This window comes from Carassius gibelio, chromosome A21 (genome assembly GCF_023724105.1).
Source record: "Carassius gibelio isolate Cgi1373 ecotype wild population from Czech Republic chromosome A21, carGib1.2-hapl.c, whole genome shotgun sequence".
Taxonomy (NCBI): domain Eukaryota; kingdom Metazoa; phylum Chordata; class Actinopteri; order Cypriniformes; family Cyprinidae; genus Carassius; species Carassius gibelio.
This window is the reverse complement of record NC_068391.1, coordinates 6,373,343-6,394,315: the sequence shown is the minus strand read 5'-3', so window position 1 is coordinate 6,394,315 and position 20,973 is coordinate 6,373,343. Positions and strand designations below refer to the sequence as shown.

At 37.9% G+C, this 20,973-nt stretch overlaps 1 protein-coding gene across 10 annotated transcripts in view; it reads left to right on the top strand.

The window, feature by feature from the left end:
• Positions 1-5,880: 5,880 nt before the first annotated feature.
• LOC127942135 (CUGBP Elav-like family member 4) overlaps positions 5,881-20,973 on the top strand; it is a 79,451-nt gene continuing 64,358 nt past the window's right edge. For 4 of the 10 annotated variants that reach the window (XM_052537741.1, XM_052537740.1, XM_052537739.1 and 1 more), the window contains exon 1: positions 5,916-6,541. In XM_052537741.1, coding sequence (XP_052393701.1) covers positions 6,277-6,541 — 265 coding nt within the window. In that variant the 5' untranslated portion in view covers positions 5,916-6,276. Of the gene's footprint in view, positions 6,542-20,973 lie in introns of all 10 variants that reach the window. The other 6 variants (XM_052537744.1, XM_052537743.1, XM_052537734.1 and 3 more) reach the window with 4 other exon arrangements.

The window sequence follows — 20,973 nt, the reverse complement described above, 5'->3', positions numbered from 1 at the left end:
TGAGAAGCATTTATGTGCGCTGTTAAGACAGAAAAAAAAAACATTTAGGCATAGTACACCCAATAGTGTTAAGAAGTGATAGAAAAGATTTATATTGTTATAGAATCCTGAAAAATGTTTGGCAGCTCAACTGTTGCCAACATTGATCATTCTAATAATAAATCATAATATTAGAATGATTTCTTAAGGATCATGTGACAGATGAAAATTCAGCTTTGCATCAAATAAATAAATTAAAATAGAAAACATTATTTTATATTGAAATATATATTTTTTCTGTATTTACAAGCCATATTGATCACAAACCTTTCACCAGTAGTGTGTGTGTGTGTGTGTGTGTGTGTGTGTGTGTGTGTGTGTGTGTGTGTGTGTGTGTGTGTGTTTGTGTGTGTGTGTGTGTGTGTGTGTGTGTGTGTGTGTGTGTGTGTGTGTGTATAAATATATTCTGAATAAAAGTTTTTAGTTTCTTTTAAATAACAATTTTTACTCTAAACTTTTGAGTTCAAAAAGTTAGTGGATATGTTTATATATTTATATATATAAACTGATATTATATTAGATTATAATGGAAGAAAGAATTTTTTGACTTTAACAAAGATCCTTCAAACACTGCCATTTTGGCCTTTTCCTCAAAGAGAGCTCAGCTGAATATGGATAATGTTGTTCCGATGCTGTGTTTTCTTCTACAACGGGATAGAGAATTTAAGAGTCAGCTGAGAGTTGTGATTCAGGATTTAAGTTTGAAAGAAATGCCCAACTGTGTCAAGTGGTAAAGCGCTAATCTGTTTTCAATACTGCACTAACAACCAACGACTCCCTTCTGATGCCAAAAAAAAAAAAACTCACTGCTCACACAATAAGCAGCTCCTCTAGAGTAAACAATAATTAAAGGGAAAACCTCCACCAATCCATGCTTTTATTTCGTTCCATAAATGTGTCCCCAAATAGCTTTTTTCTTTTCAATAAAATCAGATCCTTTTCCGCAACATAGCTGTAAAATTGATGAAATTCAGGAGTGGTTTTCTGTAAAGTTTCTTAGACTGGCATGTATGATATTCTCAGTGGATCTGATAATTAGCATCTTTTATATGCTTGCTTGGTTGTTGTTTTTCTGATTTTGAGTCACATGTCTTATTTTCTTGCTGCTTCCTCATTCCAATTAGCTGAACTCGGTGTATTTCCATAGCATTGCTCTATCAAAGGTTTTTCGGAATTCTGTGGTCCTCTGCCCTTTCTCTGCTCGTTCTCCTAAATAACACTGAGATGATGAACCACCTCAGAGGCTCAAGGCTCTCTGAGATTTAGAACTTTGTCCTGGATGAAGGACAGGTTAGGAGAGATATTAATATGCAGAACAGGTAATATCAAAACCTCAACGTATTTTACAGCAGCTGGAGCACATTATCAATCTATTTGTGCAAGCTGCCCTGCAAGAATTTCATTTGCCACTCGTTTATTTGTGTTCCTCAACAATTACACTGACGGAACAGGATTTGATTCAAAGTAATATTCCAAGGGCACAAGTTATTTCAGTGTTATTTCAGTTATTTCAAGTTATTATAGTCAAACGTTGTCAAAAAAGGGCTTTTGTTACTTTTGGTATAATTTTAAAGCAATCTATTTCAAGTAAACTCATTTTTAGAAGGGGTCAGTCGATTTACACTATTGGACAAAAGTGTAAAATAATAGATTTTTTTTTTTTTAAGAAGCTCACCAAGGCTATATATATTTGATCAAAAATACAGAAAATATTTTTACACTTTAAAATAATTTTTTTTTATTTAAATATGTTTTAAAATGTAATTTATTCCCATTATGTTTTGGTACCCTTTACTCCAGTCTTCAGTGTCACATGATCTTTCAGAAATGTTGATTTAATGCTCAATTATTATTGGTGCCCGATTAATATTTTTATAATTATCAATGTTGAATAGGTTTTGCTGCATAACATTTTTGTAGAAACTGTCATACATTTAACATTTTTTTTAATTATTCCAAACTTTTGACTGGTTTTGACTAGTTGTGCCTCGGTGAGAATATTTCAGCACCACGGACAGCGGCTTAGTGTTGTTCCAGCAGCCATGCAGAAGCGTGGAATGACAGTGCTTATTTTTAGCAGCAGGCCTGCTGTCGAATAAAATAACATTTGGATTTATTATTTATTTCTTGAAAAAAAAAAAAGATTGCCATTTGATTGTAAGGCTTATTTGAGATAAAATTTTAGAATGAAAATGCGAGACTCTCCTCTTGAGACCATTAGATTGGAGCATTCCGGTTTCACTCCAGGTTCATCAACCATACTCCCAGTGACCTATGGTGCTCCCTCTGTAGACCAAATTGGTCTGTAAATTACCCGTTAATTGCATATGATTATTATTATCATGAAGATGAATGTGCTCATCAGACGCTTTTTATTTGGGCTGGCTTGAAAACAGTGAAAGGGATGAGAAAGTGATGAAAAGAAAGACTATAGGGAACAATAATGGCAACATGACTTATAAAATCATTGCAATACTAAGCACATAACATAATTATAATGATTTGTGCTAACACATTTCGTTCTTGTATTAAAAATATGGCTTAAGGCAAGTTGGGCATGATCTCGGGCAGCATGGCCCCAAGGGTATGCTTGCAGAACCGAGCGCAATGCCCTGCCAAAGAAAGCGAACTGACTCATCTGGGCTGGGTTATACTGATAGTCCGAAATGACATTAACGGGCCATTACAGCCTTTTGAGTGCGGAAGGTGAGAGGGCCACAGAGTGTATTTCGTTTCCTTTTTAATGCTACTTTGGACCACATCCAACTTTTTAAAATCGCATTGTTAAGGCCAAACACATACAAGATTATACTGTGTTTTAATATTTGCCCAGTTGACCTTTGCAACATGAAACAATAAGAGATGCAATGTAGATACAAGCTGAGCTATAAATTACTTATTTGGAAAGATGCAATTAAGTTGCTCTTCTAAGAAACATAGCATGCTGCAGTGCATAGCGTTTTTTATTATTATTATTATTATCATTTTGAACTCTTAAAAATAAAGGTTTGCTCTTTGAAGCAAAAAGGACAATCACACATAATAGAAAACAACTATTCTTACTTTCTTTGTTGTTACTGTAATCTCTTTATATATATATATATATATATATATATATATATATATATATATATATATATATATATATATATATATATATATATATATATATATATATATATATAATTTTTTTGTATTTTTTTTTGATAACATGCACACTGTTGCTTTTTTTATATCCTGAGAGCAATATATCCAACTCAAGGATACAGTGAAATTCACCGAAGCACTTTTAACATCCAAGGTATCTTTCTATTCAACAAAATATTCTATGTAGTGAAAACATTTTCTTTTAAAAGATTGTTAGCATTCAGGAAAAACAAATACATTTTATTTATTTATTTTTATTTTTTGGGGTGTTTTTTTTGTTGTTGTTGTTGTTGTTGTTTTTTTTTTAAAAAGAAAACCTAAAAGGTTATTTGGGAAAATAAATGGTTCATCTATGACATTCTTACATTGAAGAACCATTATTTTTGAAGAACCCGCCTTTTTTTTTTTCTTTTGTGCAATTAAAAGGTTCAATGGATGTTAAGAGTTATTTGTAGAACTTGTAGAATTGTAGATGCCATCAAAGACCTTTGTTTTGCATGAACATGTTAAATTTGGTATCAAATGTTTGGTATTAAATTTGGTATCTCAACTTGATATCCAGTACTAAATCTAAGTTCTGAAGCGAAATTGAGAATCATTGTTCTGAACAGCTACGTCATGGCTTTTCAAAGCATTCAGAAGGCCTCCTATAAAATGGCTTGTTGTTTTCCTCCACTTTAGGTTCACCTGAGTTCTCCTACGTGCCATTGTACTGGTGCTGAACATATGTACGCCTGTTGTTCGCTGTGCGCCTCATACTCAGCAGGAACTCTGAAGCAGCCTACAATTTCCCATCATTATGAGCAGGTGATTTGGTCTCGACAGTGGTGTGTCATTGTCAGCATGAAAAATGCTGTAGTTGTGTGCTCTGGTGTGGAAATGGGAGGCTTGCATGCAACGTTTGCACATATGCATACACACTTTGACTGTCAACAGCAGTTCGTATCGTTGATAAGTGGGATTTCAGAGGTGTTCAGGGCTCAGGTTAGATGTTTGGAGGCGTCACTCAAATCTCCAAGCAGTCTTGAGTACATCTGTTCAGTCAGTCTTCATTACAGGAAGGATGTTTTTCCTGATCATAAAGAACAGATCTCTGAAGTTTCATTGATGGGGTTATGTTATGAAACTGAAGAGACACTTTTTGGCTTCAGTGAAAGAGGAGAGTTTATTTGTTGAAGCAAATGCTCTGTCGTCATTCGCAAAAGCATTTTTTGTCTGATGAAATCCACAGACACAATAAAAAGTAAGCTCTAAGCTAAAAGATTTGAGTATAAATAATATCTCTAATAGTACTTAAAATTGACCCGTTACTCTTAAATTATGTTACAGGGACACATGAAATATGACCATGCTATAATTCTACTCTAAATCCAGCCATAAACGATCGTTTATTTAAATAATAATAATAATAATAAAACAAACAAAAACAGTTTTATGATAAGATTTTAATTGCTGTTTGTAATGTCCATTTAAATACGCATATTTTTGTGACATATCAGGACACAACTCTGTATAATGACATGGGTATGACACAGGTATTACAAGGAGAGGGTGACTTATGAGGACATAAGCCATGTCCCCGTTTTTCAAAACGTTTATAAATCATACAGAATGAGTTTTTTTGAGAAAGGAAAAATGCACAAAGTTTCCTGTGAGGGTTAGGTTTAGGGGTAGGGTTGGTGAATGGCGATAGAATATACAGTTTCTACAGTATAAAAACCATTATGCCTATGGGATGTCCCCACTTTTCACAAAAACAAACGTGTGTGTGTGTGTGCTAGTATACACTTCGGGTCAAACCTTTGTAATATGGTCACCAAGACTCCATTTATTTGATACAAAATGCTGTAAAAATTTTAATTTTGTGAATAATAGTATTGTGGTTAAAAATAAAATTATTGAGCAACATATGTAGCACTTATATATTGACATAGTAGCATCCAATCTATACAAAAAATAAAAATAAAAAATCTTATGATGATACCTATTGACCAAAACCATACAAAACACACTGGACACTGATTGTGAACGGGTTAAAGATTCCTCTTTGGGAATCAACAATATCGTAGAGATTTATATATTTATTACACCCATTCCTGAACACACACAAACGCACGCACACACACACAGTGTCGCCTGCCTGCCCGTGCACACCGCGCGGAGGAGCTCACAGCCCTCTTTCTACCTCTTGCATTTGAAAATAGACGTCGATTAAACACACATACATTTTAGTTTTTCTTTGACTGATAAGTAAAAATAATTATAATGATCAAATTAAAATGATTTATCCCGGCGAGATTAAATGTAAGGTTGTTTTTTGCCCTTGCACTTTCTGAGCGTTTCAGCACTGGCGCTGTCCATTAGATCCCCTCGAATTTTGGTGAATCCTTTGATGCTTTCCTGAGAAAAGCTCACGGGGGAACATGATGCATTAAAGTGCGTTGAAAAAAAACAAAACAAAACAATGCATATATTTTTTCTTCGTCTAATAAACAGATTGAATGGCACTACGTACGTAAGTCTAAGGTGCATCATTCACAAGGCAGCGTACAAAGAGCCGTGTAAATGTGATATTTTCTTTATTTATAGTCCCTCTCCTTCAGCGGAACATACCATGTTCCTGTATAACGATGAGAGGGGGAGAGAGTGCGTCGTGTGGCATAAAGGGAGCTACTTTTTCTTCTCTTCCTCCCTACTGCACAGAGCGCGTTTGAGACAGCCCTGTCGGTTTAAACCGGGAGGACACCCATACCGACTTCTCAATGCAAAAAATAAAAGGGTAGCTAGAAGCTGGGGCGAGGGGAACGGAGGTAAAGCGAACGCTCTTGGTCGGTCTCTCTCTCTCTCTTTCTCTCCTTCTCTCTCTCTCTTCTCTCGTTTTTATTACATGAATGAATGAAGTAAGTAGTAAGGGACACGTACAAGGAAACACGCCTCCGCCTGGACGACCAAACGCATTTAATATTTGACTTGTGTTCAATGGTACATGTTTCCATCTCTACATTTTCGTCGAAAACCATAGTAGGACGTCTCATCGCGTCATTCGAAACAGTTTCGAAGGTGTAGCAGCTGAAAGTCCTCGCCGTGAACATGGCAACTTTAACGAACGGACAGGTGGACGCCGTGGTGCACGGAGGAGCTGCCAGTACGAACGGGCTCGTGAACGGAATAAGCCACACGCACAGTCCCGCGAGCTGCGCCACCATTCCCATGAAGGACCACGATGCCATCAAACTGTTCATCGGTCAGATACCCCGCAACCTGGACGAGAAGGACCTCCGGCCGCTCTTCGAGGAATTTGGCAAGATCTACGAGCTCACCGTGCTGAAAGACCGCTTCACTGGTATGCACAAAGGTACGTTTCACACTCGGTTCCTGTCACTACAATGTCTTGATTTGCTTTGCCTCCGTTTCATCATAAAATCGGATGACATGCTTGGATGTACTTGCTTTTTTATGCATCTATAAATGCCATATATGAAATGTGTTGAGGAATTATAAATTTCTTGATGTACTACGAAAGTTAAGCATTGATTTAGAATTGTTCCGCGACCAACACTAAGCGAATTTTGTTAGAAAGCGATTGGAGGAATACGGTACTTCGGGGTTTTTACGCGAGCCTAATTTGAGGTTGGGGGTGGGTTTTTCACACTTGAAATTGACGTATGATATTCTGTGTTTCACGCTGTTCATACTTGCCAAGTTGTTAATTTTGAGTAGGTTTTGGGATTACACGCTGTGAGTTTGTCACGTTCTTATTTGAATATTAACGTTAGACAAATAACGTTACTGTTTAAAAACTGCTTGTTCATCTGTGTGAAAAGTCGCAATGTGGAGCTGAATTATATCGTGTATTCATTATTTGCCGTGGCTGTTGCGTGGAGACTAAACACCGCGTGAAAGTTTTAGCGTCTGTACAAAGCGCATGCATTTTTAATGAGGTTAGTACTGAGACAGGTTATGATTGGTGTTTGTTGCTAAACAACTCAACGTAACCTTTTGGTGTTAGTGTAATGTATTCTCTTGTATAACCTATGGTTAAAAGTTATGCTAACCCCTTTCAAAAATTGCAAGTCTCTTGCTTAACCCAAGTTTAGAACTGGGCTTTAACAGGTGTTGAGAAAAATGTTAACCCAAGGTTAAGCATAGTGTGAAAGCCCTGTAGAAGCTGTTGTACAAAAAAAACTGGACTTCTTCCAGAGTACCTCTCTTTCTCTGTCTTTGTTCAGGTTTTGCCTATATTTTGCTGACTAGATCTTCAAGAATAGAAAAGTCTATGTTCTACAGGATTTTCTGAGTTTCTGAAAAAAATATATAATTAACTCTGTATTAAAGCAATAGAAACCAATAGACAGTCTCCACCACGGTAGAAAAACCAATGTGTGTCTAGCTTCTGTAAACATTTCCCTCAATTAGTTTTCTTTTTTTGTGCACAAAAAAAGAGAGAAAGAAAGACAGAATAACACCATATAGAATCTGAGACAAGTATTGTGAGCAAGGATAGGATCTGTGCTGAAAGGGTCTGTCGAGTAACCTTTTAATCTCTTAATTGGGGATGTGTAGTCATGATTGTTCCTGTTCTATTGCTTCACAATAAAATATTAATTCATGATGACAGTCTGCACAATAGCATTTCAGTGTGGTGAGTTCTAGCAGTAACAGCAGCCGAACTATAATTACCTCCTGCTTATCTTCTCCTCGCCAGTTGGTGTCATACGCAGCAGCTCACATCTCCGGTTAGCCTCGGCCACAACTGTGTCTTGTTTGTGCGCTCGTCTGCTCCTGCAGTGTGGTAATTACTGCCGAAGCTGTGTACCTGTGGTGTGTTCGGAAAGATCAATTCCTGGATCCCTAGGACAGAGGTCCAAAGGGGGTCTCCCTAGGAACATTTTCCCAGGGGTGTCATTATTTCACATTCTTGTCTAATTGATCCACAACCGAGAAGACATTGTTTAGGGTCACATCAGAGGCTAATTTACCCATCCGACCCTAGGAGCCAAGGGAAGAGCTGCATACCCCAGCCCCAGGGATGTAGTCCCTCTGTTGTAGTAAACAAAGCTGTCCTTTGTATGTGCCTAGCAAAAAATGTGGCTTTGAGAAGCAGGTCTGGGGAGGGTAGGAGGTTATCTTTTATTAATAGCACTGCTGGAGTACTCCCTGTCTGGTGGTTAATCATGTTGCTCGTGAACTATGGGTAGTCGTGCCGACTGATTCTAGGAGCTGTCTCCTTCCTGCAATATATGTCCTTTGTACCCATCCCCCCACTGCAGGGCCTGTATTCACTGGTTTGGTCGTCAGGCCTGCATGGCTCCATGTTGTAACTGAGTTTAGGTACTCGTTCGCTCCCTCTCCAAAACATAAGCACTGGCGTCAGTGTCTCTCAAAATCCATTTCCTTTTGGCAGCAGTGCCATTCTCTCTGTACCTTGGAGTACACTGAGGTCTGTCTGCTCTGGAGCTTTCATTGCTTCAAGAACTTAATATGCTGTTTTGTAAAACTGACCTTTTCCTTCACTTTCAGAAAAAGTAGTCCATTTATAACAGCTTGTCACTGGGTCAGTACCCTTAAACAGTGCTAATATGTGTCCTTAAAGGGGTAGTTCACCCAAAATTCAAATTGTCATCTTTTATTTATCCTCATGTTGTTCCAAAACTGCATGCACAGATATTTTCTCTTAGTGTTTTTTTTTTTTTTTCCATAAAAAGAAGGACCCAAAAGTTCTTTTGAGTTCCACTGAAGAAAGAAAGTCATATAGATTTGGAACGACATGAGTGTGAGTAAATGATTACAGAATTTTCGTTTTTGGTTGTACTGTTCCTTTAAAGTCGGGATGAAACAGAATTTGCAGTCTTCTTTTACCCCTCTTCTGATGTATATCTGAGTGTAACTGCTTCTTAAAATGAGAATATTAATGGGTAGGACTCATTATTGTCCACTGAGAATTGATTGGATCATTGTTTGCTAATTGCTGTGATCTCACATCAGAGTGACAGCTTTATTGTCTTGTCCTCGTGCTGGTGTACACATCATCAGAAGAAATGCAAGGAGAAAGGCATGTTAATGTTTTTGGTGTAAGATTATGAGGGCACATGAATTTAAGTTTATGGTGTGCAGTGCATATTTAAAATAAACACAGCAATATGCCATAATAAAAAGAAGAAGAAGAAGAATTGTCAATTTTGATTTCATGGTGACTTTAAAGGATCTGCACCAGTGACAGGCTAAAAGCTACCAAGCTTCCCCTAAAAGGATTTTTTCTGACAGTGCCTCCTGAACAAATTATTATTTTTTAAAGCTCCATAAATACTCTAGTCCAACAGTTGTCTGCCCTCCATTAACATGATCACATTGTCTTGTTTTCATCATTATAGGAAGTTCTCCATCTTGGCACTTCATCCGTCTCCTCCTCCACCCTCTTCCTCTCTTCACACGTTATCACCTCCTCCAGCCTGCTGCATGTCTCCACCGTCTCTCCTCTCCCAATCATGCAATTTCTCTTTCCATTCACAGGCTGGAAGGGGTTTTGTCATCCATTTATTCACTCACTTACCCACCCACACACATCGTTCAAGATTTACCAATACACCACACGCTGAGATGAGGTCCTGAGAGCAGGTCTGCAGATCTCTGTTGGGGTCTTAGGAAAACGGTAACGGCAGAAACTCAAGCTTTTCAGTGTAAATGTGGTGTCACTTGGAGCTAGTTTCTGCTTCTTGCAATTTGGCGAGCCAGACTGTCGAGATCACATCCAGACAGAAAATAATAATTGTTTTTTAATACTTATTTACTCCCTTTCTTAATGTATTTCTTCTGTGGAACTATTTTGAGAAATGTCCATGCAATGAAAGTCAACATTGTTCGGATCCCAACGTTTTCCTTTTATGTTCCTCCTAAAGAAAGAAAGATTTGGAACAAAGTGAATGTGAGTAAATTATTACTCCGATTAAAATTTCTTGAGTGGACTATGCCTTTATTTGCTAGTGGTGCAGTTTAAGTTTCTCTCACATTTTCAGCAGATTCTAAAATCATTATTAAACGATCCCGCGCTGTACAGGTAAACACCAGAAGCGACCATCGTTGAGAAGTGTGAGCGTTTGAAGTTGTGATGAGTGTAGGTGGAGAGGGAACACGTTTGATGCTATAAAGAAGCACGTAGGAGGAGACGCTGTGTTTTCATACTGTGCTGCTGAATTCACGCCATCTATTTTTGATAGTCATTATTCTCATGCATATGGTCTACGTTTGTGCTCTGTTTTTGATATGCAGACGTGCCATGCGGGCATACATTTGATTTTGCCATGCTGGAAATGCATCTGGAGCGATGACTTAATAAAGCACGATGAATTTTATGTGTTGACTCTAATGAGACATTGAGTAGAGGGGGCTCCATTCATCCTCATGCCTGAGCAGCCAAAGTAATGATTCTGTACATCAGTTATCTAGTCTTCAGACTCCTGTCTCTCGGGAGAAAGAGGCAAATGCTGTGTCACTTGCTAAAGGATGGAGATTGGGAGAGTGATGGATTGAAAAAGAGAGTGGTAGAAAGGAGAAACGAAACAAAAAGATGGATGTAAACAGAATAACAGAGAGTTTAGCACATGAATGGGATTTGGGTTTGGGGGGGGGGGGGGGGTTCTGGAGTCCTCCAGCACTTTCATTTGGCTGCTCTGCGTGACTCAGCACAGCTAATAGAGGCCATTTGTACCGGTCACCAGCAGCTACAGGAGACATGCTGTGGACCGTAACGTCTTCTCCTTGCATGCCTTTTAGCGTAGAGGAGATTGCCGCTATGAATGACTGTCTCTCCCAGCCCACAGAGTCTGCAGTTGGGACAGTTAGCAACTTAGCATCTTGATTAGCTGCAGCTCACAGCTAGCTGTGTTTGAAAAGTGAAGATTAATAAACTTAAGATTGCTAACTTCAAAATATCTGTCCAAGGTGGTCTTTATTTTCTAGACCGTCTCGTTTCGAAGGTCCAAACAAGCCCTCCTTGAAAAATGTATTAGTAAGAATGTTTTACATTGGGCTGATGTGTTATCGGGGAAGAAAATTCTGTTTCTGGGCAACCTAAACCTGAGTTTCTGGGCAGGATTTTTCCAAAAGACAATTGGATGTCCTTGCCGGAGAAAGAGAAACACTGGGTTTTTCCTCCTGCGGCTTGGTGTTAATTCAGCTCGCGTCCTGGACTCACTATTGCATTGCTGTTGCATCATCTGCACACACAGCGTTTCTCTTTTTTTTCTTCTCTAGCTCGTTCGGATCTGCAGATGTTCCGAGCCTCGGCCCATCCCAAATCCTCTCAAGCCTCTAGTCTCCGATCCCTCATCACTGCCGAGAAAGCATCAACAAGCTCCCGCTTTGAGTGCCGTTTCTGCGCCACATGATCAATGCGACGGTTTTGTTTATGAGACTGAGGTCACCGCTGTCCGTAGCACATCTGCATTGAATATAAGTAGCAGTGACGACATGAACATGCATGTAAATATGTATCCATGAGAGCAGGCCTATTTTTCAGGCAGACAGTGACCGGTTGGCCAAACGGTTTGTGTCCAGTGTTATTTGATTCGATCCACACAGAGGTCAGCCATTAAGAGAAAATATAGTTAGTCAAGGTGAGAGATGAATTGCTGATGAAAAAGTGGGGAAAGGAAAAGCAGGATAGAGGTCCTGTCTGGCAGTCCTAACTTTGCGGTGGCCCTTATTGACTAGTGTGACACTGTTGTGCTGTCTAAATTGGGCCAAAGTGTAACCATTTTCTCACACCTCGAGGCATTTTGAAACTCATCTCAGTTCTTTCAGTCATTCGAACCGCTTGGAGACTTGTTTATGTGCAACAGCTAATCCCAAAACACTCATCTCATGAATTTCATGTGTACCAACTAGGGGTGTAACGATACGCGTATTCGTATTGAACCGTTCGGTACGACGCTTTCGGTTCGGTACGCGGTACGCATTATGTATACCGAACGGTTCGTTGGAGTAATTAATTATATTTGAAAAAAAAAAAAAGAGAGAGAAAGAAATATAATGATATGCGTTCAACAAGGTAGCCCAATAACCCAAACAACGTAACAGGCAACGCCCCTGACACTCCCGAAGAAGAAAAAAAACACCATCTTATATGTTTATGTTAGGCTACTCAGCAGGCGCTCGCTCACTCAGTACACGCTGAAGGCTCGTTGCAAAATAGCCAATGCGTTTAACAGACTAGAAATGAGAAGATCCTCCAATAACCAACAGGTCTGGTGTTTGGGTGCACTTTGGATTCCCTTTAAGCTATAATGGTGATGGCAAGAGAGTGGTGGATAAATAAACAACGGTATGTCGCATCTGCAACATGACAGGGTACACCAGCGGGATTACAAAAAAAAAAAAAAAAAAAAAAAACAGCGGGAATATCTGGGATATATGCGTCAGTACTATCTGGGAAAAGACGAAAAAAAGGAGAAACATGCACGCAGCAAACTATCCCTGCAGCATTTAGACACTATAGCTTACAGGGAATCCAACCCAAACACCAGACCTGTTGGTTATTTTAGGATCTTATATTTCTGGTCTGTTAAATGCATTAGACATTTTGCAACGAGCCTTCAGCGCGTGCTGAGTGAGCGAGCGCCTTAGGGGCCGTTCACATATCGTGCCTAAAAACGCATGGAAAACGCTAAGCGCGTCTTTCTCCTGAGGCGTCTGTCTTTGCTAAGCAACAATGACGTGCTCTCTCCATGAGACGCGGAGATTTCAGCGAAGGATAAATGGATTTGCAGCTCTAAAAATCGCTTGCAGTAGCTCTGCTACTGAATTTATTTCAAAATTGCAATCCATATACAACTATGATCAGCTGTTCCTTCATCTTGGCTGAGCTCTCAACGTTGTTACGGGAAAGGATGAAGCTGATTGGTTGGTTCTTGTCACATGACCCGCGGTGCGCTTGCGGCATTCTGAAAAGTTGAGATGTTTTTACATTTTGCTGTATCTAAAACGTATCGAACCGAACCGAACCGAACCGTGACATCAGTGTATCGTATCGAACCGAACCGTGAATTTTGTGAACCGTTACACCCCTAGTACCAACCATAACTCTCTGTCACATAGCTGTGCTGTGTTAGGCAATGGGAAGTTTTAAACTGAAAGCAATGGCATTTGGCGGACACAATTTAGTTTCTAAATTGAAAACTATGCAAATACGCTACGCTGCGTGGCTTTTGCAGGCTTCCTAAAATTTTATCCTGCAAGATTTATGTCCAGCGTAATGGCCTTGTTGTGTTTTCATATACTTAAATAGCAGGACTCGAAGAGCAAGGCAGGGCTAAACTGGGTTCAGCCTTAAAAGTTTTATAAGGTTTAGTTGTAATTTCATATAAACTGCGCCGCTGAAAAGCCCGAGGCCACACCCCCCTCTGCGGCATGCTGGATTTATCTCGCTCTGCCTGTGAATCACAATTTAGATTTGAGAAGCTCTGAAGCCTTGCAGTGTTCTGACAACAACTCTAGCAAAATTAATAGTTTCTGTTTTCAAACTAGTTGCATCATCTAAGTGTTATTCTGGTGTGTATTAAATATTTAAAGGGTTTAGGAGTGATATGTGTACTGCTGTCAAGGCAGTGTGCCCAAAATACAGCTTATTTTTTGACTATTTTTTTAAAACAGAAATATTATGACATTCTTATATATTTAACTAGATTATATCGATTTCGTTATATAGGCTCTTATAAGAATGGAAGTTTTTTTTTCTTTTCTTATTGCTGCATTTGACGTCATAGCTCAAAACAGTCAGTAGCTATCAGAGCTGATATGATTTCCTGTGGCTCTAGAGTGATTTGGTGATTGGTTCAAATTCTGTGTTTGCCCATGAGTAAAGAGGGAAGCATGCATGTAGCATAAGTCAGGGCTGAAGGGAAATTCTCTTCAGGTATTATAGCTTTTTTTAAGCAATAACCAATGTAGAGCCATTAATTGCTTATTTTCTCTTCCAGAAACTGTTTTCACTTCTCTTCTCTGCGAGCAAAATATAAATGTAACATCAACCACATTGTCAGTGTAATTTAACATTTAATGATTTTTTTTAAATTCATCATGCCTGATGCGTTCTGAGAGTCTGCACAGCATCCATCTTGTTTAAAATACACCAGCATGCTCTTTTTGTCTGAACCTTTTACATAATTTTTAAATTCTTTTTTTCTCATTATGTGGAGCGTTACCTATTTGTTAGTCTAATGATGCTGTATTCAAACTCCATTAATTATTAGGGTGTGCAGAGAATGGTTAGGTAGAGAACTAAAAGCAGACAAAGCCTAGGTAATAACTTAGATCATTTTAATTGTATTGACTGATTTAAGCAAGCAACGTTTAATTACTTTTTGGTGTAGACGAGCACAAAGGAGGAGAAAAAGAGAGCAAGCTATTTTGGAAAGGAATAAAGGGGCTGTGTACTGTTAATCATCCCGCTGTCTTATTTTTTATAGTGGTTTGTAATTTGGGCCACACTGAAGCTATAAAATGACAATAAACCTGGTTGTTAGACTGGCTGTAGGTTGTTTGGCGATGAGCAGGTTTAGGCATGCAGCCTTTTTTAATTTTATCATTGATTTTTATGGAAAGATATACAGAAATCTAAAAATGGTAGCTGAAAACACTCTGATGTTGAACACATAAGGGCAATAGTACCTCTTCTTTGTTTTGTTTTGTTTTGTTCTGTTTTGTGTTTTGTTTTGTGTTTTTTTTGTGTGTGTGTGTTTTGTTTTGTGATTTGTTTTGTGTTTTTTGTTTTGTTTTGGTTTGCTTTGCATATGGTTTTGTTTGCGTTTTGTTTGCAGAGTTACAAGGCGGTAATTGTTCTTCATTTGTATACAAAACTCATTTATTTAAGCATATGTGGTAACTAAAAACATCCTGGTACTTGGTTTTAGCTGGTGTTTATTATATTTATTATCTTATACATGGCTGAACCAACATTTGTTTAAGTCGTATTGAACAGTCAAGTATATTAGCTATATTAAGCATAATTTGTCTTTAAGAACTGCTGTTTTGTGAGCTATATGTAAGAACAACCATCCATCAGTATTTTTTATTGTTAGGAGAACTTAATACAGAGTATGTCTGTGCAGACACAAGGTATTCTCATACCTATGCAAATGTACCATCTTGTGCTGAGCTGTACTGAGATTTATCATGCACGGTTTGATATAAAACCAAGGATGTGTGGAAACTAGTAATTTCTAGAGAAGCATTGTGGGATACGTGAGAGTGGAGCATATACTTTGTCTGCAGTCAGAGCAGGTCAAGATGGTGATATGATACCGGCCAACTCCAGCACGTGGAGATCGCAGTGTTTATGTATGTGGTTATAGTCACAGTGTTTGATACAGAAGTGATTTGACGACTCTCATATACCCTAAGAAAAACACGTAATGACTCTGGAACAACCCCCTATTAAACCATTATGAGATTATAATTAGCTTGACGTCTACTGAAACAGTCTATTTGTTATTCATAGGAGACTACGATTTTTTTTTATTGAGGCATTGTTAACAAATAAATCCTCATTAGTGATTTTCCCACTCAGTGTTATTGCATGTAAATAGGATTTTAATGTCATGATATTTATTGGACTGAAATGCTTTCAGCTTAAGACGTTTAAAGACCTACTGGACTGAACCTTTTTGTTTGTATTTTAGGTTGTTACAGGTTTTGCTAGAGTTGGGTGATATAGCCAATTATATATATATATAATTTTTGTTTTGTTTTTTTCCATATTACACAATATTTCTGAAATCTCTATTTTACCATTCGTTCTGTTTTTTCCTTTTTTATCTGGATTCAGTGTTTTATGATTTAATACAAATTTATCATAAAAAATGGTGTCTAATGAAATAATAAATCTTAATGTTATCAATCTTTCTAAATGTAATCAAATAAAAAAAATACCTTTTCTCCCAATAAGTTAATATCCAGCCTATTAAAATAATGCTGTAAATAAGAATCTGAAAAGAAAGAAGCTTCAAATTAATATTTTAACTTGCGTGGATAAATCCAACCACCCCTATAGATTTAAGTGTCACTTTCCATAATCTGTGACTGACAGAGGAGCATCTTGGCGGCAGGGGTTTAAAACTTTAACAAAACTCAAATTGCCACAGGCAGAGTTAAAGAGAGGATATTTTCGGTCAGGTAGGGTAGGGTACAATTGATTTCAAAACCTTTCAGCAGGTTAATATACATTTGTGTATATATTATTTATCTAGTATATAATGCATTTGGTTGAGTTGGCTGCAGTAAAGTGCTTCATTGTAGTACTACAGGTGATTATCTCTTCAGAGCAAGCAATACAAACAACAATGCGGAATATAAATAATTATTACTGGGAATGTCATATATATTACAATTATAATGAGAACACTATTATATTAAAATGCTGTGAATTTTTTGAGTTTTGTTGCTGTGTTTCTGCACATTGATGGGTGAAAAACACGTCCACAAAAGGAGTCCATTCAGAGCCACGCAGACATGTGCATTTGGGCAATTTTGAGCAGATAGCCTACAAGTCGGAATATTAACGTTATGTTGTTTAAGAGTGTATTCACACCAGGAAATTCTGCTAGTTCACTTGCTTTGGTCTGGACCAAATACAATGTTGTTGTTGTTTTTTTTTATTTGGTGCTGTTCGCTTTTACACTGCCCTTTTTTGCAAGTGGACCAGAAATAGTAAACAAAACCACACGTGTGCTATGTCATAAGATCTTGTAATTATGACTTGCCGGAAATAAAATCTCTCTCTCTCTCTCTCTATCTCTATCTCTATCTCTATCTATCTTTAAAATTGAACCAAAAATTAAATTGAATATGTCTATAGAAAGCTTTAAATAACTACAAAATAAAATAATTCAAATCCAAAACAAATATACTCTTATTATTATTTAATCTGTAAAGATGAATTTTTTTTTCTAAAGGCACGTCCAATATTGAGATGGCAAGTCAGGATTATAAACTTCATTGCGACATTTACTCATAAAACACTAGTTTATTAGTAAATAATTCCAATCTCTCCTTACTATTTCCCCCCAACATAGTCATGGTAATGTTTTTTGCCTATTTAGCGCGCTCATGTCATGCTGCTGCGCAAACTCATCATTTGCATGAGTTTTTAAGCATTGTGGTTTTAAAACAAGTGATTTAAGCCATTGAAATGCAAATAACAGCACTATTTGCACAATCTGTCTGTTTCTGAGCATGACTTCTGCAATTGGGTTGGAACGAGGTCGGGTCATATTCACACCTAAAACAAACCATACCAGCGTTAGTTTGGAAGCGGACTGAGACCTCCTCATCTGCTGGGTCTCGGTGCGGTTGTTTGGTCCACACCGAGTGTGATTGCTGCATTCACACCTGCCGAAAAGGTCTGCACCAAGAGGGGAAACGAACTTGAGTTTGACTGAATCATACCTAACAAGACAGGTGTGAATACACCCTAAATAACTAAGCGTATTCTATATGAGATAAATAATGAGTTAAATTTCATTGATTAAAAACCTGCTGCTTCACATACTGGTCATCTTCGGTACGCAGCTCAAAACAGAAATGCAGAACATTAAAAACTTCTGTCATATACATAATGCTTTAATGAGATCACTATTGTAAAAAAAAAAAAAAAAGTGAATTCTTAGGATTTCGCTGACGTTTAATGTTATTAATCTTTTAATCAAAACATAAAAGATTATGTACCCGTTTGTATCTTCGAGGCATCTGTTACACATTTTCCTTGTGTGTTAATGTAATTATGATTTTTGAAGGTCTGACTTGACTCTTGGTAATGTATTTTGCCCCGCCCTCAAAACATGATTCGACTATCTGTGAAATATCGGCAAGATTCGAAAATTCCAGTTTAACTATGAAAATCCTTAGTCGGGGACACCTCTAGACTGTTATGGAGTTCAGGATCAGTTCAAACCTTCTCATTAATCGGCCGCCATCAGAGTGGCTGGGGGAAACAAAGGACCCTACTTGTCAGTTTCATTTCATCCCATGAATTAAAAGTGCATGGAGTTTGCTTTTCAAATTGGTGCAAGAGAAATCTTTTAAGGTTTGTTTTGGGAATTAAGCGAATATATGAACAAATTATGGCTTTGTTGTTTTGTGTTTTTGCTTTATTGAGAGACCGAGAGAGAGAGTGGAGGTCAGATGGATGCTACTGGGACTAAACTCAAGGATGTTCAGGATAATATGTTTTGTTAATAATGTTTGGGTTTAGAAGGGGGATCTTTCATTTGTAAGATAGCACGAGACATCACGATAAAGATGGACAGAGAGGAAGGTGGGCTGGGAAAAAAAAAGTAAGGGAGCGGAGAGAAAGAGAGAACAGGGGAGTCCCTGAGACAGATGTCACCCTCAACGCAGATTGATGGCTCTTGGCTGGTTTCCACGCCAAGCTTTGACCCCGCTGTCCTTTGCAGTAATTTATAGGTGGTGTTTTAGAAAGATTTAAGCACTATTTTGTGGCCATCATGGCCTTGGACAGAGAACAAACTTGTAATGCAGGGTCACAGTATGTCCGGAGCTAAAAATGAGCCCACCTGCACCCGTGCGGATCTGACTATGCGGTTTTGTATGTTTGAATTTGTTGTTGTATTCTCACAGGCCAGCCGGATTAATTAAAAACCCTGTTTGTTTTGGGGATGTAGATTTATTTTGAATATAAAGTGCAAGTATGACTTTCAGGGTTGTAACTTTCAGCTTAAAGCATAGACTGGAAAGAAGACGTGTAGGGAGACTGGACACCCTGTGCAGCTTTTGGCTGTGCATCCAGGTTACCCATTTGGGTCTGATGTTGGCTGAGGTGTATAATGTCTTCAGCAGTGGCTGGTGATCTGGGGGGGGGGGGGGGCCTCTCTAGCACATCATCACTCATTTGCAATTTAATGGCCCCAGAGATCACCCTTTCCTCAACAACCAGCCCATTCCCAGCATGGCAAAGCTTATTAACCGAGATTTTAAATCATCATCTCAAATGAGTCAACTGCCCTATCCTTCCCCTTTCAAGATGCACTGCCAGTGGGGTCCACCTGGGTGGTGCTCAAAAAGAGTTATTTTGTTTATTCTTGCAGGGTTCAGATCTTTTTTCATTCTCATTCATCTAAATGGGTAAAATAGACATTTCATAAGTCCTAACATTTTTAAGAGCCTCCAAAAAGAATGTGTTTCTGGTAGGGCTGTCAAATTCTTTAATCAAGATTAATCACATCCAGAATAAAAGTTTGTGTTTACATAATGTGTGTGTGTGTGTGTGCTGTTTGTGTCTGTGTATATATATATATATATGATTAATATTATACATAAATATATTAGTGCTGTCAAAATTAGTGCGTTAATGCAGGCGATTAATTTTTTCAGTTTAATGTGTTACAAATATTTGACACAATAAATTCAGGGGTGGAGCTAGGTTTGGCCACCTCACTCACAACTGCCTGCTGCTTCTCTTTTTTTTCTGACAGGAATTGCGTTTATTTAGACGCAGAATGTCTTTACGACCATCTCAAACAGGAGACTTTCAGACACACGCTCCAACTTCATCTCAGTCTCACCAATAGTCAAACGAGCGTGGAAAAGCTACAGATGATGAAGAGCATCAGTAGAACATCTATGTACTGTGGTCAGATGAGATGTTGTCAGGCCATATGTCAGTAAAAATTTATTTTTCTGTCCTGTCAGCCATTTTACTATGCTCCTAGCACGTGCTCTTGAATTGCAAATGCTGTGGCACGCTCTGTAGACTGTATCATTTCCTAAAAGGTAATTAAAGATGCCTCAAAAATTTGCATGCAAGTATTTGTTATATGAGTTACATTTAAGAACATGTCTCTGAAATGGTTTTCAAAACTGTCCTGGAGCAGCCCAGAACTTTCTCCCTCATCAACTTCTCAGCTCATTAGCAGAGACTTTAAGACCTGAAGTGGGTCAAAAAAGGTGAAGAGCAGCAGAAGCAGCTCCTAAAGCAGCCAAAATAACTTAATAACCCAGCTGCCGTGATGTCTATTAATCAAATAACAAGCAAAAAAAAAAAAAAGCTTTATGGATTCATCTTTATTTAATGTAGAATTTAGTGAATTTAGGTAGAACTATTCAATTTCTGTATATGTCCTACTTGCTGAATGGCAGAGATACAATAGCTTTATAAAATATGACATTTATTATAATAGGTTAATGTGAAGATTGTTTTAAGTTCATTTAAATTCGAAGTTTAAATGTATTTATATTAATTTCTTTAAATAATAATACATTTTTGATTCTATTTGGAAATATTATTTTAGCAATTTTATTAGCATAGCTATTAGACTTCATCTCTTCATCAAGAAATTGCCATAAACACAGTGTACTTTTGCTTTGTTTGCTATGTTGCTTTGTTTCTTTTCTGACAAAGCATTTTTCATTAGTTTTGATTCATGACTCCGTTTTCCCTTGAGACCCCCAGTCGATTCAGACATATTTAGACCTGTCTGGAGATAGCAGGCTACATTAGAGTTCTAACATTATGGCTTTGTAAGAATGTCCCAGGGTTTGATGACACTGATAACTATAATTGACTAAAAATGCACTTTTTAGTATGCAAATTATCTAGTCCATGCAAACTACTCTCTTTTTTAATTCCCACTTCATGCCCACGTGTAGCTGCACACTGCTTCACTACCTCGGATGCCCTGCCCAAGGGCATTTCATTTCACACAAAAAAAAAAAAATACATTGAAGCTCTGCAGTCCTGTTTATTCAAGAAGCGAAAGATAGCATTGGGTTCCTCTG